Here is a 23,474-nt window from a genome sequence, read left to right as displayed (position 1 = left end):
TGTGCATATATATATATAGTGTGTGTGTCTACAATTTACTCATTCCGTTATAAGATACTCACAAATTAAATAAACAATTGAGAAAGATAAAATTCTGAATGTTGGAATTTACGCATAAAACTGTCTCAGGAGAGTGCTTTCAACTTTCAACTGCGCTTGCTTTGCACAAGCTCCATATTCCGTCTCTATCATAAAGTGCTTTCTCTCAATATGATCAACATTTTTTGTGTGTCCTATCCACACAGGGTATGAACTGGTGGCTCTCTAAACTAAATAAATGTGTCTTGTTCAATGGTTGAGCTTTGGTTTGGCTCCACAAGGGTTGTGAAATATCTTAAGTAAAAAAAAAATTGGAACCCAAAATGTTGCAATAATTGAATACCTTTATTTCTATTGGTCAAATCATCAACGAGTGAGAAGGAAATATCAGAAACCAAATCATGTCAACATCTTCACATGACTTGACAACTTAGTCATAGCCAGAAGAAATGTTAATAATAGGTGTCAAAATTTACATACATATGTCAATTTTATTTGTTATTTATTTTTATATGCATATTTAAAAGAAAAAAAAAATCAGGTTAGAAGTAAGAGGAGAAGATTTAAAATAATAAAAAAATATTATTATTTTTTTACATATTAAATACATGAATATAATTTATGGTTTATAATAATAATATAATTATCTTTAACTTACTTTAAAGAATAATTATTTTACAAATATTAAATAATTACAAATTAAAAAATTATTAGTCTTATTAAATATTTATAATTTTTAATTCACACTAATACATATTTACTCCTAACTTTTTATTTTTATAATTCATATAATACTTTATTTTTTAATTATTATTTTTAACAAAAATTAGGTCTCAAACTTGTTTGCTTATATCACTTGATAATTTTTTAGAAAATGTAAAATTGACCAACTAACTATTAGTTTGAAGATTTTTATTATGTATATCAATTTTATAAATTTTTATTAAGAAAATAAAATTATTAATTACTTCATCAAATTATTTTATTTAAGTAGGTATATATTTGTAAAATATAAATAAATATTAAATGTTGGATAATATCTTTATACATAAATTACACGACGTGAAAAATGATATAAAATTATTCAAGATTGGATTGAAAAATTTTACATTACAGGAAAAATTATGAGTAAATTCTTAAATTAATCCCTGTGAGGTTGGAAGATTAAATAGAGCCATTAGTTTTTGATTTTATGAAAACGTAGGATAATTTAGTTGAATCAAGATTTGAGTCATAATATTGTTAACTTTTGTGGTTGGGTGACCAAAACTGTATCATTTCACCCTCTCCTCCTCTTCTCACAGTCTACCATTTCCTTCAACAATTTGTTTGTAAAAGTTTTAAGAGACAGAATCACCAAAAACTCACAATTACATGAAGAAATTTACTTAAAAAATTATTAAGTGATATATACATTTAAGTTACTCTTTTATTATTTATCTGTTTATTTATTTTTATATACACACTTAAGAAAAAAAGGAAATCACTTAAAAAAGTCATTTAACAGTTTAACAATTTATTAAAAAATTAAAAAAGAAAGAGCAGCGACAGCCACTTAAATAAATTAAAATTCGTATAATTAGTAAACAGTCTAATCCAATCAATTAATTGAAACTTTCTGGTCCTTGGTTTCCTGTAACATGGTTGATTTGAAACTTCCATTTTCCCCGAAACTGCAGAACTATGAAACTATGAAGGTGTTTAGCATTAAAATAGTAATAGTATTGCTAATGCATATGCCTCTCCTTTTTGCTCATACCTTCCAGAGAGATGAGTTCCCACCTCACTTTGTCTTTGGTGCATCAACCTCAGCTTATCAGGTTCTTCATCCTCTGCTCAACTGTTATTCTCTTCTTCCACTTTCTTCCTTTTCACTGTTATGCATTTCACTGTACTAGGTTTTTTATTTTTATTTTTGTGAAATAAGTGTTAAGAGTTTATTTGCAATATACTCTCAATGTAAGTCATTTTTACATTATAATTAATTTCAAATTATCATATAATTCAATTTATTTATTTTTATAAAAATTAAATTTAAATATGTTTTAGCTTTTTAAAATTGATTGATTTTGTTTTGATCTTTAATTAAATTTTATTTTTTAATCCCCATATTTAAGAAAACTAATGTATTTTTAATTCCTTACTAGAGACTAAAGGTAAATGATTTTTGCATTTTGTAGGGATTAAAAATAAATAAAAGTCAATCGAGAATTATGATCAGTGTATATTTGTATAAGGAGATATCTACGTACTTCAGGAGTATAATATACTTTCTCTTTTACCGTTTAAAGTTTTGCACAAGAATTAAAAAAAATAGAATTTGTTTGTTTCTGTTTTGGTTTATAATTTTCTAAAATTGTATTTTATAATAATTTTAAGAAAACTGTTTTTAAGAAGAAAATAAAAATAAAATTTGTGTTAAAAATAGAAATAAAAAAGTTCTTAATATTTTAAATTTAGGACTCTAAAGAACTCCTCTCTATTTGCGATGAAATATCAACTCTGAACACACTCTTTAAAGTATTATTTTTAATATGCTCTTAGTATAAATTTATTAAAAATTATATAACTTCTGTAGTTTTTGATAAATTTTAATTAATAATTAAAAATATATTTGAAAAAGTGTGTTAAAAGAATGTAAAGAACCATGCGATAAATCCATAGATGGCTAATTGGGATAGATATGGGTGAATAATGCATCTCCTTTAGAAATGTGTAACAAGTTGTATCCTGGCAATGTTTAAGAAAATTAAAAAATTATATCTATGTATATGTATACACATATGATGTCAAATAGATTAATGAAATAATCAAATCAATTAAACCATGATTTAAGTATTACTTTCTGGCATTGTGGGGATCAAAAAAGGTTGAGGGTGCGGCAAATGAGGATGGGAGGAAGCCAAGCATATGGGATACGTTTGCCCATGCTGGAAATGGTATTATCCTCTGCTCAAGTTTATAATACACCTCATTTCTTAACATCAAGTATTCTCTTTTTGTGGGTGTTTAAATATTTTGTTAAAAAAATTGAGCACTAAAATATATTTTCAGGGAATATGTTCGAAGGTGATGGAGATATTGCATGCGATCAATATCACAAATATAAGGTCTGTAACTGTGTAGTGTATACATAAAGAACAAAAAATATTGGAACAGAACTTATGTGCTGTTTGCTAATAAATTTAGAGTTCTGTTTTAATAGAACATTTACGTCTAATGTTATTGCAAATTGCTAAAGTAAAACTCTAATTTTGATTAGCAAATATGGAGCTAAATTTTGTCTTAGAGTTTGTGGTATATGCATGCATAGGATGCATCTTTTATATACAAGTTGGCTTTGAATTGACTATCTTTACCTAAAACTATTTTGCACAAAGAAAATACCAGACCATGGTTTCTTTCAGGAAGATGTGCAACTTATGGCCAACATGGGCTTAGATGCCTATAGATTTTCCATATCATGGTCAAGGCTTATTCCAGGTGAGATCACTTGTGGAGATTTCTTAAATCAGTCTAAGTTAGAGTTTAGTTGCCTAGCTCAAATTGTTTCAATTATTGTTCTTACCATCTTGTTTCTGTGGATTACCAGATGGAACAGGACCAGTGAATCCCAAGGGATTACAACATTACAACCACCTTATCAATGAATTGACAAGACATGGTTCTTGTGAAGACTAGATTTTCCTCTTAATTAACACCTAAGGGAGATTCTTCCAAGTTATATGCTGATATATATTCATCTTTGTTGATGTTTCCTCATCTTGTAGGAATCCAACCACATGTTACATTACACCATTTTGACCTACCACAAACACTTGAGGATGAATATGGAGGATGGGTTAGTAAAAGAATTGTGTACGGTTCCCAAACTTCAAGCATCTAATTGTGTCACCATCTTGTGCTAGATAGGAAATAATAGGGAATACACCTAGCATAAAATTGAGAAATGATTCTATTTTGATTGACATATTTGTATATGAATGCTTGTAGGAAAGACTTCACCACATATGCAAATGTGTGCTTCCGAGAATTTGGTGACAGAGTTAAGTATTGGATCACAGTGAATGAGGCCAATGTGCATGCAATGGCAGGCTATGATTTGGGAACCTTACCTCCTCAGCGGTGTTCTCTTTCCGCTAAAGTTAACTGCTCCAGGGGAAATTCCTCAACAGAGCCATATTTGGCAGCCCATCATATGTTGTTAGCACATGCATCAGCTGTTAGATTGTACAGGAAGAAATACCTGGTAAAATAATTTATGGCACATGTACCACTATACTTTCGGTGCATTTGGATAAAAACATAATCAAGCATTTATTTAATAAGTTCTTATTGAATAAGGAGTTTATACCATATACTAGACCACGCAATTTATTGACAAAACCTGAAAAGAGCTTATTTTGATAAGCTATATGAAGAAACTTACTGAAATAAGCTAAAAAGAACTCATGAGAGTCGTAAATTATTTTTATAAGCCTCTATTTTCGAAGAGCTTATCATTAGGCCTTTCTATTTGCATTGGGTAACATAATTATGCAGCATTCTATGTAAGTTGATCATTATGATGTGATTTTGAAAATTGATTGGCTGTTAGGAATTATTTCATTTGTTCAGGAAACAATTTATGTTAAATATTACAGGAAATGCAGCATGGCCTTATTGGGTTTAATCTACTTACGTATGGTCTTCTTCCTCGAACAAATACTAGTGAAGACATAAGGGCCACTCAAAGGGTTCTAGACTTCAGTATCGGATGGTAGGTAATAATCTAGTAATGATATCTCTCTCTAATGTTTATTGACACAATGACACTACCCTATTTGGCATTCGAGGATTGCAAAAGACAAACGCTACCAAAAATTTAAACTGTTAAGATATGGGATTTTTGTATCTAATATTTCACCACAAACAAGATTCCTTTGAGCTTGAAGCATAAAAAGTACATGGGCTACTAAATAGATTGTAAATAGATAGATACTCTTGGTTTCTGAATGAATTGTCTTGGCAGGTTTCTTAATCCCTTCACTTTTGGAGATTACCCTGATATAATGAAAAAGAATGCTGGCTCGAGGCTTCCTTCTTTCACCCAAAAGGAATCAAATGTAGTGAAGGGCTCCATTGACTTCTTAGGAATAAACTTTTACGTAACATATTTTGTTAAGAACAGTCCTGGCAGCCTGCAGATAGAGGATAGACATTACACCGCAGATATGGCAGTGGAATTTGAAAGTATGTTATAAGACATTTCCTCAAGTTTTGATTACATAACCACTATATTGAACTTTAACATGTTTGACTATATATAAATGTCTCTCTATTGTGTCATATCCCATCCTTAACTTTATGAATAGAGATACTTTTTGTACGTTGATGGACTGATTTTCATGCTAGTTTACTTGTTGCTACTGTGGTTTTAATGGCAATGAGATTGTGGTTCAACATTTGTGATTTTTGGTTTCTATTCTTAGGATCATGAAATTTATGGTATATTGGATATTTATTAAATTTCTAATTCTCTGAGACAGCACATCTGATTGTAATAAAATGAATGTCTCTTGCCCTTGCCCTTGCTGACAGTTGCTAATACTTTCTGTAGACCTTCTGTGTTCACTCTTGTCTCATACAAACATAAATTTCAATACATCAGTTCTAATTGTTCTTAATATTCACCCACTACATTTTCTTTTCTCTCCTATATTAGTTCTCATCTTCCTCTAATCCATGTCATCAAATGTGATCAAATCTGTTCAAATTTTCAAACTCCGTGTTTTTGGTGAAGACTTGTTTAGCTGGTACTTAGTAAACTCAAACAGATGAAATAAATCTGTGATATCACCCACCTTCCCCTAATTTTGGGGAACTGAGACAGCTAAATAATGTTCTTTATGATTGTAGGCCTCCCTCAAAATGATACATCTACATATGAGGTAACAGAGCATAATGAACTTGGAACACTTCCTTTTTTCATTCTCTTTTTGAACATTTTCTTATGGTAGAGTTTCAGTGCTTTCAACTAACCAGTTGAGTGGTTCAGTTCCCAATTACAACCTGGAGCTTGCTAAGGGTGCTTGACTCATTGAAGAATGCTTATGGAAATGTTCCAATCTACATACATGAAAATGGTATTGCTCTTAGTCTCTTGTCTCCCACAAAACAATGTATGCAAACCTTTTATGATGACATGCCTGAAATCATCATATCAATTCAACCTTCTATTATATAGTTGTATGGTGAGTCTTTGATCCTTACAGGGCAACAAACATCTCGAAATTCATCATTGGATGACTGGCCAAGAGTGAAGTACTTGCATGAATATATTGGTAGCATGCTTGATGCACTGAGGTACTTTGATGTCATAACATGATACCTCTCCATTTTATTTACAATAGTCGTTTGTTTTATGATTTTAATTCATATTTTTATTTCGTTTCTCTTATTACCTTTTTTTTCCCCCCTTTATTCATGACACATTGAAAGGAGTGGAGCAAATGTAAAAGGTTATTTTGTATGGTCCTTCTTGGATTTATTTGAGTTACTGACTGGATATGAATCAAGTTTTGGCCTATATTACATAGATACGAATGATCCAAGCTTAAGGAGGCAACCTAAGCTTTCTGCTGAATGGTACTCAAATTTTCTGAAGGGGAGGTCTATGGACCCGAAGTTCACCTCAGAAATTGAGAAGAATGCACCTGTGCTATCACATTCTCCCTTGCTGCATAAGGCTGCATGAAGTTACGAATTAATTAAAGGACATGGTTTATGATATCATATTATTAAACTTGACTAGATTTTTAGTAGCATGATGTGAAGTACATGTCATACTATATTATGATGATTGAAGCATTTGTCTTGCTAATCAAATGTTTAATATAATATTGAGATTCTAATGCTCCTAAACAGAAAACAAAAAAGAAGAAAAAATGAATGAAAAATATGAATTGAAAGTGTAAATTCAAGTAGAATTGTTCCTGCCAATAATCTAACTAATGTGTACTCCAAACACCACGAAAATTTTTTTATACCGTAGATTCTAAATGAAACAAATTATTATCTCTGACTTTATAATAATCTAATTATTAATAATTTTTCTTTAAAAAATCAAAGTATTTGCGTTATTGCGTAACGTTTAAGTATACAACGTAATACATCAAATTAATCTCTAAAATTACTAAAAAAATATTATTTTAGGTCATGAAATTATTAAACAACATTCATTTTAATATTTGACATTATTAAAAAATGATTATTTTTAATCTTTAAGTTATAAAAATAAATAAATAAAATTAAATTGAGTAATAAAGAATAAAGCAATATTTTATGATCTCAATAATTAAATTAATCATAATTTTAAAACTAATTTAATGTCATACTTTTAATTAATATTGATTTATTTTTGTTCTATTTTGCTTCAAAGTAAATTTTGATACACATGGTAATAAAAATAATATAAGATAATTTAACAGTTATATTAGCTAATTTTATATTTTATAAAATATTATTAACAAATATAAGTATTTAAATTTAACACCTATTAAAATTTTTTTAAACTCAATATAGTATTATTAATTTTTTGTATATATAAAAAGTATTCACACCTGAGACTACTTAACTAAAAAAGTGCTCAAGAGATTCGATTATTTGTTGATTATATTGATTGTGTTTTGTAAATAATATTAATATTGTATAAAAATTCTTCTATCAGGTACATAAGTCAAAAAGACAATTTTGATTATTTAAATACGGCAAAAACGCTTTTAAAATATAAAAATATTTATATCAATATTAATTTTAAGAGTATTTTTTAATACCTAAAGATTAATATTCTATTCAAAATAAATATTTTTTGTATTTAAAATACGAAAGTATAATTAATATTATTTAACAAAAAATATTATTTTTATTTATATATTTAAAATTAATTTTAAAAATTAATGTTGATAAAATTGTTTAAATACTTATTAAGAAAATCTAAATAATTTTTTAACAATAATTTTAATTAACGTGAAGACGCCAGTTTAAAAAGACTCTTTAGTTATAAATAAATATTTTCCCTTTGATTCGACATGTGGCCATAGTATCAATACACGTCGTGTTTGATATGCTGTAGAAGAGCTAGACAATGACATCTATACAATAGAAAATACAGAAACAACCCATACAAACAATTTCACAAAAACTCAAAAGCATAAACGTTGAATCCAAAGAAAGCAATAACATGTGTGCTTGATTGTCCACAAACAGCACACGGCAGAAAGAAGAAACACATACACTATTATGATTATGTTGTTGAAGATTTTTGCTATTATAATACAATTACTTTTGGTAACAGTTCTAAATGGTGTTCATTCCTTGCACAGAGATGAGTTCCCACTTGACTTCGTGTTTGGGGCATCAACCTCAGCTTATCAGGTTCTATTACTTTTTTACTCTTGCAATTTCATGTGAGTGTCACTAGTAATCAGTTCGATGTCCTAGTTCTTTCTATTATGTTGCTGAACATGTTTTAAATTATATATTTATTGGATTTTTGGGGTGAAAGGTTGAAGGTGCTGCAAATGAAGATGGGAGGAAGCCAAGCATATGGGATACCTTCTCCCATGCTGGAAATGGTACTATTATCCTCTACTCACATATATAATATGGTTTATTTTTTAATGATTTTTTTATTACTATTATTTGGTTAAAAGAAATTGAGTAGTGACATATGTTTTCAGGGAATATGTATGCAGGTGATGGAGATGTTGCATGTGATCAATATCACAAATATAAGGTGACTGTAGAGTGTGAAGTATATAGTTATATATAGAGAGAACCAAAAAAAATTTTTGTATTCATATGCATGCACAGTTGCACACAAAATGGTTCTTATTTATATTCATGACTGGCTTTAAATTGGTGTTCTTTACCTAAAAGTAATTTGCACTGAACAAATATCGGACGTTGATTTCCTGCAGGAAGATGTCCAACTCATGGCTAACATGGGCTTCGATGCATATAGATTTTCCATATCATGGTCAAGGGTTATTCCAGGTTACATCACCAAAATGTTGTTTGTGAGAGATTCTTAAATCAATGTTTAAAATAATATCAAAAGTTATATTTACTAGACACAGAACTTAGTTTGATTTAGGACAATGAATCTGTGACTCCATTTGAATATAGTTGCCTAGATCAAACTGATATTTCCATTACTGTTCTGACCCTTTTGTTCTAATGCATTACCAGATGGAAGAGGACAAGTGAATCCCAAGGGAGTACAATATTACAACAACCTTATCAATGAACTGATAAGCCATGGTTCTTGTGAAGACTAGATTTTATTTTTAATGTTTGATTGACCCCTAGGAGTTGTTCTTCTAAGTTATGTGCTGATATATATTTATTTTTGTTAATGTTTCCTCATCTTTTAGGAATCCAACCACATGTTACATTACTCCATTGGGACCTACCACAAACACTCGAGGATGAATATGGAGGATGGGTAAATCGAAGAATTGTGTATGGTTCCCAAACCTCTAATCTCTGGTTTGGTTACCATTATGTCCTAGATAGGAGATCATGCTGAATTCATGTGGCACAAAATTGATACATGGTTTTTATTGTAATTAACATATCTATATGTGTATACTTGTAGGAAAGACTTTACAACATACGCGGATCTGTGCTTCAGAAAATTTGGTGACAGAGTTAAGTATTGGACCACTATGAATGAGCCCAATGTGTATGCAATTTTTGGCTATGATATAGGACTGTTACCTCCTCAGCGGTGTTCTCCTTCCTTTATAACTAACTGCTCCAGAGGAAATTCCTCAACTGAACCATATTTGGTAGCACATCATATGTTGTTAGCACATGCTGCAGCTGCTAGATTGTATAGGAAGAAATACCAGGTAAAAATTATCTACCAAATGAACCAATCAACTTGGTCATTCACAAGGCCTTTTTTCGCATTTAGAAACATAATCAGGAAGAATAGCATTTGAAGCAAAAATAATCATCATTTCATTTGTTTAGAAAACAATCTTTTTTGAATGCAGGGCATGCAACATGGCTATATTGGATTTAACCTCCTTACTTTTGGTCTTGTTCCATTAACAAATACTAGTGAAGATGTAAGTGCCACTCAAAGAGCCCAAGACTTCTTAATTGGTTGGTAAGTAACAATCTGACCATGTTATCTCTCTATTGTCTATTCAGTGTTAACTTCAAAAAAATTTGCATCCTGGGATTGCAAAGGACCGAATCTTTAAAACACAAAAGTAATTAAACTGTTGAGACTTATATCTCTAACATGTCCCTTCATATGAGAGTCCTTTGAGCTTAAAGCATGACAATACACACACTCCACTGGACCGTGCAAGTTAATCATAGAGAATGTGATTACAATGATTAAACTCTGGGACTATAGATGTTTTTATACCATTGATGAATGCTGCAAATGATTTTATATCTCATTCAATGTTGCTTATCGGATATTTACGTAAAAATCCAACATTTTCTCCCAATCAAATAGATGACACAACTTTCAATTACATTAATTGCTACATTAGGCTTTTTTTCTATGATTTTTTATTGCAGGTTTATGAATCCCTTTACATTTGGAGATTACCCCAATATAATGAAGAAGAATGCTGGCTCAAGGCTTCCTTCCTTCTCCCAAAAGGAATCAAATCTGGTCAAGGGCTCAATTGACTTCATAGGAATAAACTTTTACTACTCATTTTATGTTAAGAACAGTCCTGGCAGCCTACAGAGGGAGGATAGAGATTATATGGCAGATTGGTCAGTGGAAACTGAAAGTATGTTTGAAGTATTTTCCCTGACCTTGTTTATTTGCATAATCAATTTGACATCAACAAGTTACTAATGCATAAATGTCTCTTTACATGCTATATTATTTTCAGCAACGGTGGCTTTAAATGGATACACTGTTTAAATATTTGTGATTTTTGTTTCCTTTGGATCATGGAATTTATGGTTTCTTTAATTAAATATTTAAATCTTCTAATGATTCGGGACAGCAAATCTGATTGAAAATCAATGTCTTGTGTCGTTCTTGACTCTTACCAATACATTTTATGAACTTTCTGTGGCTCCATTGACACACCCTGATGGAATTTCTTCTGTATTGCAATCTTGTCTCACACAAAGATAAATAAACATGAATATATAAATTCCAGTTGTTCTTGGTATTCATCCACTTCATTTTCTTTTCTTGCCTCTACTAGTTCAAATCTTTCTCTATAACTGGTATAATCCATGCCATCAATTGTTAACAAATCTTGTCTAAATTTTATAATTGTGTCCTGTCATTGCTGAAGACTTGTTTAGTTCTTCACTATGTGAAATCAGTCAGTGGTGTCATCCACCTTCATGCAATTTTGTGGAACTGAAATAGCTAATTAGTGTTCTTTCTGGTTGTAGAGGTTACTCAGAATGATACACCTACAGATGAGGTAACATAGCAGGAACATGGTGCTGCTCCTATCTTTATGTACTCCCTCCTTTCTTTTTTGTTCCACATTTAAGATTTTGCAAAGGAAATTAAGAAAGTGATTGTTATTTTAAACTTTATAAAAAGTTATTGCTTAACTATCTATTATACCCTTTGTCCATTATATTAATTATCTCATTTATTATCGTCTACCAAACAAACATTAATTATTAAGGGTAAAATCATAAAAATGCAATAATTGCTCATTGGTTTTATAAAATGACAATGAAAAATGAACATAATAAATTCGTTAGTGTTGAAGAAAAAATAATGGAGGTAGTATTTCTTTATTTTTTCAAAGATGAGGCCTCAACACTAATGCAATAATTGCTCAAATGACAATGAAAAATGAACATAATAAAATTGTTAGTGTTGGAAGAAAAAAGAATGGAGGTGGTATTTCTTTATTCTTTCAAAGATGAGGCCTGAACACTTTCCACTAATCAGCTGGTTGGTTTAGATTCCAATTACTCCCAGGATTTTCCAAGGAGTGCTAGACTCATTCAAGAACAATTATGGCAATATTCCAATTTACATACATGAAAATGGTATGGAAATTTTTTTAAATAATGATATGATCTTTGTATCTCCTTGAAATCATCATTCCAAAAGCTTAACATTTCTTTTATCATCATGTATTCAACCTTCCTTTGATCTAGTTGTATGATAAGTCTTTGGAGTTTTGCAGGCCAACAAACACCTCATAATTCATCATTGAATGACTGGCCAAGGGTGAAGTACTTGCATCAATATATTCTTAGCTTGGTTGATGCACTAAGGTATATACCTCTACCTTACTTTTCATTTTTCAAGCGTGAGCAATACAAATAGAGTATAATGTCTTAACATAACACCTCTGCACTTTATTTAAAATAATGATTCTCTTACATTTAGCTCTTTGAATTGATTTTAAGCATCTGAAATAGTAAAATTTTTTCTGAAATCAAAATATAATAAATATATTTTTTGGGGGCAAAAATTTACTGCTTTTAATTGTTTTAAATTAACCCTCTTGACAGATGTCAATATTTTCCTTAAAATAAGTGTCAATTGCTCCATGAATGATATTTGATTTTTCTTTGATCTCTTTTCCCCATCCCATTTTTTTCTGAAAGGAGTGGATCAAATGTAAAAGGCTATTTTGTATGGTCCTTCTTGGATGCATTCGAGTTAATGGGTGGCTATGAATCGAGTTATGGCCTATATTACGTAGATATGAAAGATCCAAGCTTGAGGAGACAGCCTAAACTATCTGCCAAATGGTACTCAAATTTCCTAAAGAGGAAACCCCTGAACCCTAAGATCACCAAAGAAATTGAGAAGAGTGCCATATAAAGGAATCAGAACAAGTTGAAATTCTGGATCCTTTTCTTGTTTGGGGGGGTCATAATTTGCAACTTTGTGCTACCACACATGTGAATAACAGCACATAGATGTCAAAAGTCAAATTATTGAACTGCCCCTACTATAAATTGTTGAGTATGAAATCTTTCATACAAATTCTCATAATTGAAAATTATATTACTGCGTTTTGTAGAACTTATTCTCATGAATTTGTTTTAGTTTATTTTAATATTATTTTTCATATAATTTACTGCAATAAACTATTGAATCTAATGTACTTTAATTATGGCACTTATATCCGTGGTTCTCATTCATTTTTAATAGAGTTTTCAGTTTGGACTAATCCAATTTAATCTCCGTTTGACTTACATCAATAGCAGGTTAATACGAGTCAAGTTAAAAAATATATTTAAAATAATTTACACTTTAAAAATTATAATGGAAGTTTAGCTTTTGTAAGTAACGATATGATTAAATTGTGTTAAAATAAAATATTGAATTAATATTTTTTTAAAAAACACTAAAATATCAAATATCAAATATTTATTCAACAAAATTAAAATAATTTTTCTAATTATTTTAAATATTTGAAATAAAAATTCTAATTAGTCTATCAATTATTTGAATTTTTTTAAAAAAAATTGTATCTTCAATTACAATGTTTTTCTTTTAATTTACATCATTCTCATCATTGTAGTTTAAAATAAAATCTTGATTATATTAATAAATTTTATAAATAACAATTTTAATTTAAAATACACATTATAGATTGAAATAACAAAACTTGAATTTATTGAGAATTTTAATTCAAATGTTTAAATCTTTTTTTTTAGTATTTCTAGTTAAGTAAGTCTATTTTGCATGATTAGTAAAAAGTACTTTTAATAGAAGTCTTAATTATAACATTTTTTTTACCAAAACGATTGTATTACTATAAAATGATGAATGTTCATGGCTTCGCTTGAACGAAAAAATTAAAATAAATGAGTTTGGATACAATTTTTTTCCTAAATGAATTAAATTAAAATAATTAATTACGCTATGATTTTCTCCTTGATAAAGTTTCTTAGAGTATAATTATTGCTCGTAATTTTTATTCTATTTTTTATTTTCATTTTTTGAAAATAAGTTTTGGAAATAAGTATATTTTTTATTTTACAATGATTTTTTTTAAATATAAATAATCATACTCTAAGAAACTTTATCAGTGTATTTTAACAAAAAAAGAAAAATGAGAGAAATGAAGGAATAAAGAGAAACAAATATAAAGAAGAGATAAAAAAAGAAGAAGAAGAGAATTATTTACTACAAATAAGATAAAGGAATTTGTGCAACTAAGTGAGTCAATAAATATAACAAATTCTAATTAAAAATAATAATATTTACAATAATATAATCATATTTTTATTTTTCTTATTTTCAAATAAAAAGTTGAAAACAAGATTTTTTTATTTTCAAATTTAAGTTGAATTTTAAAAATATTTTCAAGAATTTTTTTTAAACCTAACCTAACATATTTTCTTTTTTACTTTCGATTTTTATTGAAAGTGAAAATAAATGAACAAATCAAACATTTTAGGTTCTTGGTATGTTAATTATCAATTTCAAATTAAATGACAGGAGGATACTTTTATCAAAATTATTAATATGTTTTTGAATAAATAATATTCACGTTTCTTTGCTTGATTCGCAAATTTGGTAACAATAATTGAGCATTTAAAGACATAATATAATGAAGTTAATTTAAATTTATTTATTTAACATATGTTTAATATGTCATAAAAAAATAGAGGCCTGAACAATATAAAGTTTTTTTTTTTCGAAAAAAAACAATACAATGTACTCTACGATTTTAAACACTGTTTTTTTTTTTTTGGTTAATATTTTAAACACAGTTTTAGAATAAAATAAAGTATTTATTAAATACGGGCAACATCACTAAAGAATGTATTGATTAATTTTGTCAACATTCAAAAGCCTATTTTGACTTATCATACTTTAAATGGAGTGCGAATAACAAGATAAAATCAACGGTTTAAATCAAACAAACACTACATATAAAACATAATGGATAATGTCAAAAAAACAAAATAAAATCACGTCACCAAAACAGAGTTACATAATTAACTAATCAAACCCAAACAATACTACAAGAGAACAATCTATGAGCTGAAAAAACTCAAACTCCTATTCTAACTGCAAAATTATGCATGAACTACTAAACAATTAAAATAAAAAATTTTGTAGTAAGCTTCTCATCATAAGTTACACTATCATTTTTATCTTTATACATAGTAAAAGTTTTCTAACTTAAGCTGAAGTGTTTAAAACCATTAACTTCAACTAAAAAGAAAAAAAAAAAATCCTCTGTTTTTCTTTCCTATTCATTAATAATAGGTCTGAACTTTATATACAATATTTCCCATATGATAGAATTATTCTTTCTGCATTATTATGTTCGGTTATACCCGAAAGTTTTGTCATTATTATTATAAGCACATATTTAATTTTGGTTTATAATATTTGAGTGTTGATTTGGTTATGCTAGTAGTAGAGGGGTATGGAGGTAATTTAATTCAAAAGCGTCACCAAAATTGTGTTTGCGTGTTGTTACCTGTGACCTCCTCATCGTTGCTTTGGCTTCATCTTCTTATCAATAGCGAAAATCTGGGTTTTAGTATTGTCCTGTTAAATTCTTACGAGGTGTCTTGTTTTTGCTATTCTTTGTTAATGGACATTGAATCCTCTTCGGGTTCGCATGAAAGATTCAAACTTTACGATGAGCTGGAACTGCAAGAGTTTCAGGACAAGTTTGTGATTAAATCCCATCAATCCCCCAACCAAGGCTTCTGGATTAACCGTCTTGATGGCAGCATCAATTTACTTGATGGTAATTTCCTTTATTTTTTTTATTTTGTGATTGGTTGCATAGAAAAATGCAAGAAGTTTCTGTGAAGTTTGTAACTTGATGTTGTTGTTGTTATTCAGAGCAAATGAATTGAAAAGTTAGTTTTTTTTTTAAGTGGAAATATTTTTTTGGGTCTGGGAATTTTCAAAATCTTAAGAGATCATTTATTTGCAAACATGATGTTATTTAGTGCTGTGTAATGTGTTGGTGGATGTCAGTTTTGGTTGGATGGTATTTTGGGAAGCAAGGGAAGATCGTGTGTTATATTATATACTGAATATGTTCATTTACATATCTATGAATCAGTTATGGCCAAAAGTTACTGTTTCTTACATTCTGCGGTTTGTTTGGCTCTTCTTTGGTTATTTATTTTCAGCTCCATGTATTGCAAATTTTATCATCATATTCGAAATTGACTATTTTATTGTAACAAATATTTTTATGATTATTTTTCTATGCAGGTGACACATTCTCTGAAAGTCCATCCAGGAAATCTACAATTTATGGTGTGGTGGGAACAATAAGATTGGTTGTAGGTAGATATGCTTATGTGCTTTTATCTTAAGTGGTCTACACATATGATAAAACTGTCCAAGATCTTTTCATGCGTTGCGGTTTTGTGACAAATTTTCCTCCCCTATGGCACTACTGTATATTTCTTGCAAAACATTGGTATTTTGAATTGGAGAATAGCTTTTTTTTTTCCATGCATTTGCACCGGTTACCTTCTTTTTTTCTTTTCATTTTAGTAACCACCTATTCTAACAACATGACTTTCTTTATATTCGTTGAGGCTCAATGATATGTTCATTGGTGCAGGAACTTATGCTATTGTAATAACTTCTCGGAAAGAAGTTGGAAGTTTCCTTGGTTTTCCAGTATATCGCTTGATGTCTATGAGAGTACTTGCCTGTAATCAGGCTTTGAAGTTTTCAACTGCTCAAGAAGTAAGTACTTATGTAGTCAGAAGTCATTGAGGTATCATTAAAATTCTACACGTGATTCACATTTAATACATCTTCTGTGTACTCTCTGTAGAAAAAAGATGAGACTTACTTCATGACTCTGTTAAAAGCAGTGGAGTCAACGCCAGGCTTGTACTATTCATATGAAACAGATATTACATTAAAGTAAGAATCCCTGTCTTTAAACTGATGATTTATTATCATCATAGTCACATCATATTAATATCATTCCAAGGTTGACATTCATAAATTCTACATGTTCACCAGCTTGCAAAGAAGAAGCAAATTAGTAGAAGGCTGGACGAATAAGCCAATCTGGAAGCAGGTTAGTTGACAAAACGCTTAATCTTCTAGGAATAATTGTCATCAAATCCAATTGTTAAGTGATGTGAAATTTACTTCTTCATTGAGATTGAAGCATTCTTCTGTCAACATTCTGGATTGAATATATTTCAGCTAAAATCTCGTGTATATTTTCTTTCACTCTCTATGTATATACTACTATGTTTTGATACATTATTTTATTTATTAGTTCTGCCATGTTGTCATTGCAGTGTGTCATATTCAGTCCTTTCTGGACCATTTCTCTGATGCTTTTATTTCTAGAGTGGGAAGGGTCAAATAAAGGCCTCTTGAGTCTTGATCCTGTTGACACCATTTCGTGCAATTATTAGTAAAAACTTGATAAAAGTTTTAGATTTCCTTGTTCCATTTGTATTTCAGGCTGACCCTCGATTTGTCTGGAACAAACATCTTTTGGAGGAGCTTATTGAGTTTAAGGTTAGATAATTTGGAAGCTCTTCCTGTTTGCCGAAGAAAAAATGCTTTTAATTTCACTTAAACAAGGATGCTTATAAAAAAAAATAGAAAAGAAAAGGAAGTATTTTTCAAATATTTAATGAACATCATCTTGTCATTCTTATATAATCATGAGGTTTTCTCCTTAACACCTATATTTATGGTTGCAGCTTGACCAGTTCATCATGCCCCTCATGCAAGGCAATATCCTAAAGTTTAAAACTTTAAATTACCTCTGCTCCCACCCCCTCCGTGCTCCTTATCTGTTTGTGTGTGTGTGTGTGTGTGTGTGTGTGCATATGCTCTCCATATAATGTCAGTAAAAAAAATTATGAAAATGAAGTATGTGTTCACTTTAAGAAGCCATTTATGTTCTCCCTTAACTGGGCGTAAGCTTCCAAGTAGCTGAGCTGAAGCTAAAAGACTCAAATGCTACAGTAACTTTACTTTCAAGAAGATGTACACGACGTCTAGGTATAATTTCAATAGATGCTTCTTATAACAAGAGTTTAGAAGCTTCTAATAGCTCATTAAAATGTGGTAATATGGTGATATAGGAACAAGAATGTGGAGAAGAGGTGCTAACCTTGAAGGTGACACTGCTAATTTCATTGAGACTGAACAGTTGCTTGAAACTGAAGAGTTCAGGTCCTCATTATTACAGGTACTATCATACATTAATGAGTATTATCTTCCAGTAATTCCTTACAATAGTTTCTCCTCACAGTTTCTGCTAGCATGTTGTCTGTGTTTCTGAGAATTTGTACTGTTGACAAACATGCTGAAGGACTGTGATTACTGTATTTTCCTCAAGTTTTAAATTTCAAACATAGATAATATATAGTGTGCAGGATATATAGATTCACTACCTTTTTTTTTTTAAAGTACAGTTATGTATTTGGAGATTTGACTAATTTTCTCTTAGTTTCAATTAGAGATAATTATTCCTTACTTCCTCTACGTTTTGTGATCCAATGGATTTAATATGAAGCAATAACTGGAATTTAACTCGTTTAGGGTTATATAAAGAGAGAGAGAGAGGTTAATGAACATTTGATATCCTAGTTCCAAGAACATCTTTTATCTGCAAATGTCAACATTTTGGTCTCCCAGTTTGTGATTTGTGCTCCAATTGATTGTTTTGCAGGTTCGAGGTTCAATTCCTCTTCTGTGGGAGCAGATTGTTGATCTAAGCTATAAACCGCACCTTAGGGTTATTAGTCATGCGCAAACAGTATACTTCTATCTCTCAATTCTGCTAGCTCTTTGATGGTGTATCTTGAGATTTATATTAATAGATGTTTCTTCTACTTTCCCCCCTCACTCCTTCCACTTCAGCCGAAGATTGTGGAGCGTCATTTCCATGATCTCATGCAAAGATATGGAGAGATAGTAGCACTTGATCTTACTAATAAAGTAACGTTTCTATCTGCTCTCTTCCTACTTTTAGCAATGAATTTATCACAAATTTATTTCTCAGGTTTATTGCCAGTCCAAAGATACATAGCATCTTCTTGATGCTTTGGAGATTCATAATGGAGTAAAAATGTGTTTGGTTCAGTTTGGCCTCAAAAGCTGGATGCTTTGGAGTCATTTTTACATCTGATCATGTTTAAATATTTTTTTCTTTTCCAGCGCCCCTTTTTTATCCTTAAAATTTTTAGTTGGGAAATTGAGTTAGCATGTCCTTGAGGATATTCTAATCATCAGCCAGTCTCTAAACCAATGTCCCCTTTTAAGCGCTTGTTATTTTGTCTGTATTATTTTGAGAAATTTCTTGTTAATTTTACTCTTGTAGCATGGTGAAGAAGGTCAATTAAGTGCAGCATATGCAGCTGAAATGAAAAATCAGGAAAATGTGAGGTGATAATTTAAACTTCCTTGTACACTTATTTACAACCATGTAATCATGAAGTTTGCTTTGGTTGTATCATAGCTTAAACTGCTTCAGTGTGTTTGATATGATTATTCTGTGACATATGTTTCCTCTTTCTTTTAACTTACAACATAAAAGGGATTATGGCAGATATGTGCCTTTTGATTTCCATCATCACTGTGGGAGCTCAAACTTTGATAATCTGAAAATCCTCTATGATCAAATCTCAGAGGATTTTGAAAAACAAAGGTAATTAAAAAATATAAGTATTGTATACAAATTCAATAGCTAGTTGCCACAATCCAGGTATGCTGGCATATCCATAATTCAGATTTTTAATCATTGCTGTTTCAGTTGAGCAGATACTTCTTGATAGATAGAAAAGGAAATGTAATAGAGGAGCAGAGAGGAGTTATCAGAGTAAACTGCATTGATTCCCTTGATCGAACAAATGTTACTCAGGTTTGTTGAGAAGGGTTTAATTGAATGCTAGGACTTGTTCTTTTCTTAATCCTTGTTTGATCATGCTACTGTTTACAAACATGGAAGATATCCTGTTACATGACTACTTGTTTTGACCATCTTTACTCTGTTTGTAGTGTTATCTGGCCCAGAAGTCAATAGATCTTCAGTTGCAGAGGATTGGAGTGCTTACTTCCTCTGAGTGCATTTCAATGTTTGGAGAGGAATATGGAAAATTTAGAATATGTATGAAATTTCTTGATAATTTCTTCCACTCTTTATGAATTATTCCCCTGCTTATTTGAGCTCTATTTATTTTATTTAGTGTGGGCAGAGCAGGGTGATGAGTTAAGCATGGAGTATGCTGGGACTAATGCACTCAAAGGGGACTTAGTTAGGTGTGAAATTTTTTGTCCTGCAGTCCTATGTTCCTATGTTTCCCTTCTTTGATGCTGGTATATTTTGGAAATATGGTGCAGATATGGAAAACAAACAATATCTGGAATAATCAAAGATGGGGTGAGTGCAATGTCACGATATTACTTGAATAACTTCCATGATGGGATTCGGCAGGCAAGTTCATTTATGTGCACTATTCTTACCACTCATTTATATAAAGGGCGCTCAATCTCAAAGTGCTTAAAAAGTTTCATGTCTTTTGCAGGATGCCCTGGATCTGATAAGTGGTAACTATACTGTCAGCAGAAACATTCCTTCTCCTCTCCAGTTGAATACCTTTGAACCATTAACGGTGAGTAGCATCAGTGCCTAGTCCTTCTATATTCTACCAACCCCCAATTTGATTCATGTATTGAATTGAAAAAACAAAATGAGCCAACCTTGGTTTGGTTAAGAGAAAAGGGAGCCAAGCCACCCCCAATTCATCAATAAGTCCTATCATATATAGGTTGGCTTCCAATGATAACTTGTCATCTAGGATGACAAGTTATTCTCCCTTAGTACCTATACAGAGAGGGGAGGATGGACTAATGTAAAAGTTGTTTTAGTCTGAAGATCATGGTTATCATGACACCATTTGATTCATGTGCTGGTCCTACCTAGTTGGAAAAGGCATGATTGTTTCTGTTGTACGGTTGGCATAAATGGGATGGTCATTTATCTTTTGGGAGCAGTTCTAATTTGATGACAACAAAAACTGTTGCATTATGCATCCTGGTATATAATTAACTATAGAAAGAATACATATAAAGACAAGAAGCTTAGGAAAACCACATTACAAAAGCCAGCTATTGTAGACGGTCCAAGGCCTTATAAACTCCACACTAGAATCCCGTACATCTAATGTGGAATTCAAGTTCTATACCTTGCAATTGGATCCTAACACATGTCCAACACCAAACCAATTCTTAATAAGCCATTTAGCACATGTAATTTTAAATGCTGTTTGTGGACAGAAAATTACATTACTCTTCATCTTTTAAAATGGCTTATAAAACAACTTTTCAGTGGTATTGACTTGTCTTATGGAAAACTGTAAATATGCAGTACCTCCCTGTGGCATCAGCTTTGATAATTGGAGGTTTGACAGCAACAACCTTCACTCTTCAGCAAGGTATATAATTGTGTTTCTCCCATCTGAATACAGGGTCCTTGATGCTTTGCTTTGTTTTATTTTTGTTCCTCAAATTTTAATTTTCTTGTTTATTTTATAGCAGGACGAAATGCGCAACATTATGTGTCTTCTGTACTCTCTGCTGGAATAACTGCTGGGGTCATGGCAGTAGTTAAAGCTAATGGAAGGCAGTTCTGTTCAAGGCCCCGTTTGTGTGGTCTATTGTGACACAAGTACCAATGAATTTTCATTACCCCTTTGAACAAAACGTATAAATTTGTGTGGTCTCACCGTAGAGATTGTAAATATGATGCTTATGTTAAATATTTTGTTTTCGGATAAGTAGTTGTTTTCAATGAACTTGATATCAGTTGGGGAATCCATGGCATTTCAGCTGTCTATTGAATTAGCCAGCTGTTGGCAAAAATAATAAAAAATTATGATTTCTCAAAGTTGCAAAGATCAAAGGGGCTATGATGAAGTGTGTAGTATTCTTGAGTTTTGTTAATTTCAGCTTAGAGTTTGAGTTTAAGTACTAAAAATTAGTAAAGTTTTATTGGGAAAGAACATATTTAATTATTAATGACATTAAAGTTATAAAAGTGTGAAAAATACTTTTTTAAAAATAAAAATTTACTATTTTATGTGCTTAAACTGAGGCTACGGAAGAGGTTAACAATATCTTTTTGGTAAAAGATTTACTTCAACGTTTCAACTCAATCGATACAATAGTCATGATCAAATAGTGTGGATGAGGCATGAATGAGTTTGGCTACATTTTAAATGTCCACAGATTTGCATGAGGGTACATTTAAGTAAATAGTTTAATTAATTGTTTATTTTAATGAACTCTTATCAGATAGGGATTTATAGTATACATTTAATCATGAAGCTAGTTAGAATGAGATTTAAAAAAAGCTTATTTTGATTAACTTACATCAAGAAACTTAGAGAAATAAACTAAAAATGATAATTTCATAATTTCTTCAAAAGGCTCTCTAATTATAAAATAAGTTATATTCTACATCTTATCGCAAATGACCATTCTCAAAATTTAATAACTGGAAGGACAGAAGGAAAACAGAGAACAAAGGACATTTATACTCAATCATGCAAATTGTCCACCTAATAGCCAACATGAATAGCCCAGTCTCAAACCACATTAAGCCAACAGATAAAAAGAGGCTCCAAAATGAAGAAATAGAAGATGTTCACTGACTCCTGCCTTTGCATATTTTGATCTTATCTCGTAAGTCTTAACTATCTCTCCATATGCCAGTAAGTGCCAAATATTTTCATCCTTTCTCTTCATTTTTCTCCCTTGCATTTATGTCTACTCCTTGATTGGTGTGAATTCCGTGTCTATCTTTTGCGCATATTAGGACTTGGAAGGATACTAGTAACGCCATTTGACTTCAATATCTACTGAATGCCATTATTTACGCAATGCATGGGTCCAGCAATTAAATTGCTGTTCGAGTACTTGTTTGGATTACCATTGAGACAATGCAGCACACTTTTCAAAGTAAGATCTATGGTGAAAATCATTTCATGCATGCTCATGATGCACATTCGGTGGAAGCGAAAGAAGTGAATAATTTTTGCTTTCAAGAAACGGAGTTTGGAAGTAATACAAATAGGCCTTAAGTGGATCACAAGTTCAAAGAGTGGAATCAACCTATTACAAATGCAAGATGATACTGTATACAGTATAGAGTGTGCTAAACTTTTGCTGTTCCACTACAAAGCCATGTATAAGCTTTTAAACTAGTCCTCAAAATTATATGAAATGAATATCTGATTTTATTAAACAATATTTACTTTAGTTTTTTTTTTTTAACATAAAATGCAGTAAAAAATAAAATTAATTAATTAAAATGAATGGGTTTTTTAAAAAAATAAAAACTCAACTTTTCCTAAAAATTCTAAAGATTGAAATATCTAACTCATTTAATTTTAAAGACTAACTTGAGAGTTTATTAATTTTTTTATGATTATAACTGGCGGTA

The 23,474-nt window shown here is 30.5% G+C and overlaps 3 protein-coding genes across 4 annotated transcripts; all 3 read left to right on the top strand.

The window, feature by feature from the left end:
• The first annotated feature begins 1,811 nt into the window (after positions 1-1,811).
• On the top strand, positions 1,812-6,897 carry LOC113862016 (beta-glucosidase 11-like). Its single transcript, XM_027495164.1, has 13 exons — positions 1,812-1,859; positions 2,909-2,996; positions 3,118-3,149; positions 3,447-3,522; positions 3,632-3,703; positions 3,810-3,897; positions 4,033-4,288; positions 4,683-4,798; positions 5,051-5,271; positions 5,938-5,969; positions 6,077-6,164; positions 6,294-6,384; positions 6,520-6,897. Exons 4-13 carry the CDS (start codon positions 3,462-3,464, stop codon positions 6,773-6,775), a joined length of 1,281 nt encoding a protein of 426 aa, XP_027350965.1. The 5' UTR covers positions 1,812-1,859; positions 2,909-2,996; positions 3,118-3,149; positions 3,447-3,461; the 3' UTR covers positions 6,776-6,897.
• A 1,333-nt stretch (positions 6,898-8,230) lies between these two features.
• On the top strand, positions 8,231-13,051 carry LOC113860778 (beta-glucosidase 11-like). The gene is made up of 13 exons (XM_027493286.1): positions 8,231-8,454; positions 8,585-8,654; positions 8,760-8,815; positions 9,000-9,075; positions 9,271-9,342; positions 9,456-9,543; positions 9,680-9,935; positions 10,083-10,198; positions 10,624-10,844; positions 11,470-11,501; positions 12,000-12,087; positions 12,228-12,318; positions 12,655-13,051. Exons 1-13 carry the CDS (start codon positions 8,320-8,322, stop codon positions 12,872-12,874), a joined length of 1,521 nt encoding a protein of 506 aa, XP_027349087.1. The 5' UTR covers positions 8,231-8,319; the 3' UTR covers positions 12,875-13,051.
• Positions 13,052-15,443: 2,392 nt separating this feature from the next.
• LOC113861284 (phosphoinositide phosphatase SAC8) lies at positions 15,444-21,873 on the top strand. 2 transcript variants are annotated; one of them, XM_027493997.1, is made up of 20 exons: positions 15,444-15,773; positions 16,253-16,327; positions 16,611-16,738; positions 16,830-16,921; positions 17,024-17,081; positions 17,480-17,536; positions 17,725-17,756; positions 17,946-18,028; positions 18,112-18,218; positions 18,702-18,788; positions 18,893-18,970; positions 19,353-19,417; positions 19,569-19,679; positions 19,793-19,892; positions 20,030-20,138; positions 20,218-20,290; positions 20,372-20,465; positions 20,557-20,643; positions 21,399-21,465; positions 21,566-21,873. In XM_027493997.1, exons 1-20 carry the CDS (start codon positions 15,614-15,616, stop codon positions 21,691-21,693), a joined length of 1,791 nt encoding a protein of 596 aa, XP_027349798.1. In that variant the 5' UTR covers positions 15,444-15,613; the 3' UTR covers positions 21,694-21,873. The 2 variants fall into 2 exon arrangements, with proteins under 2 accessions (XP_027349798.1, XP_027349799.1); XM_027493998.1 differs by having other exon boundaries at positions 15,445-15,773; positions 17,725-17,768; positions 17,949-18,028; positions 19,581-19,679.
• Positions 21,874-23,474: the final 1,601 nt, after the last annotated feature.

Source organism: Abrus precatorius, unplaced genomic scaffold, assembly GCF_003935025.1.
Source record: "Abrus precatorius isolate BTA unplaced genomic scaffold, Abrus_2018 Scaffold3, whole genome shotgun sequence".
Classification (NCBI taxonomy): domain Eukaryota; kingdom Viridiplantae; phylum Streptophyta; class Magnoliopsida; order Fabales; family Fabaceae; genus Abrus; species Abrus precatorius.
The sequence above is the reverse complement of the archived record's forward strand: the minus strand, read 5'-3'. Positions and strand labels throughout refer to the sequence as shown.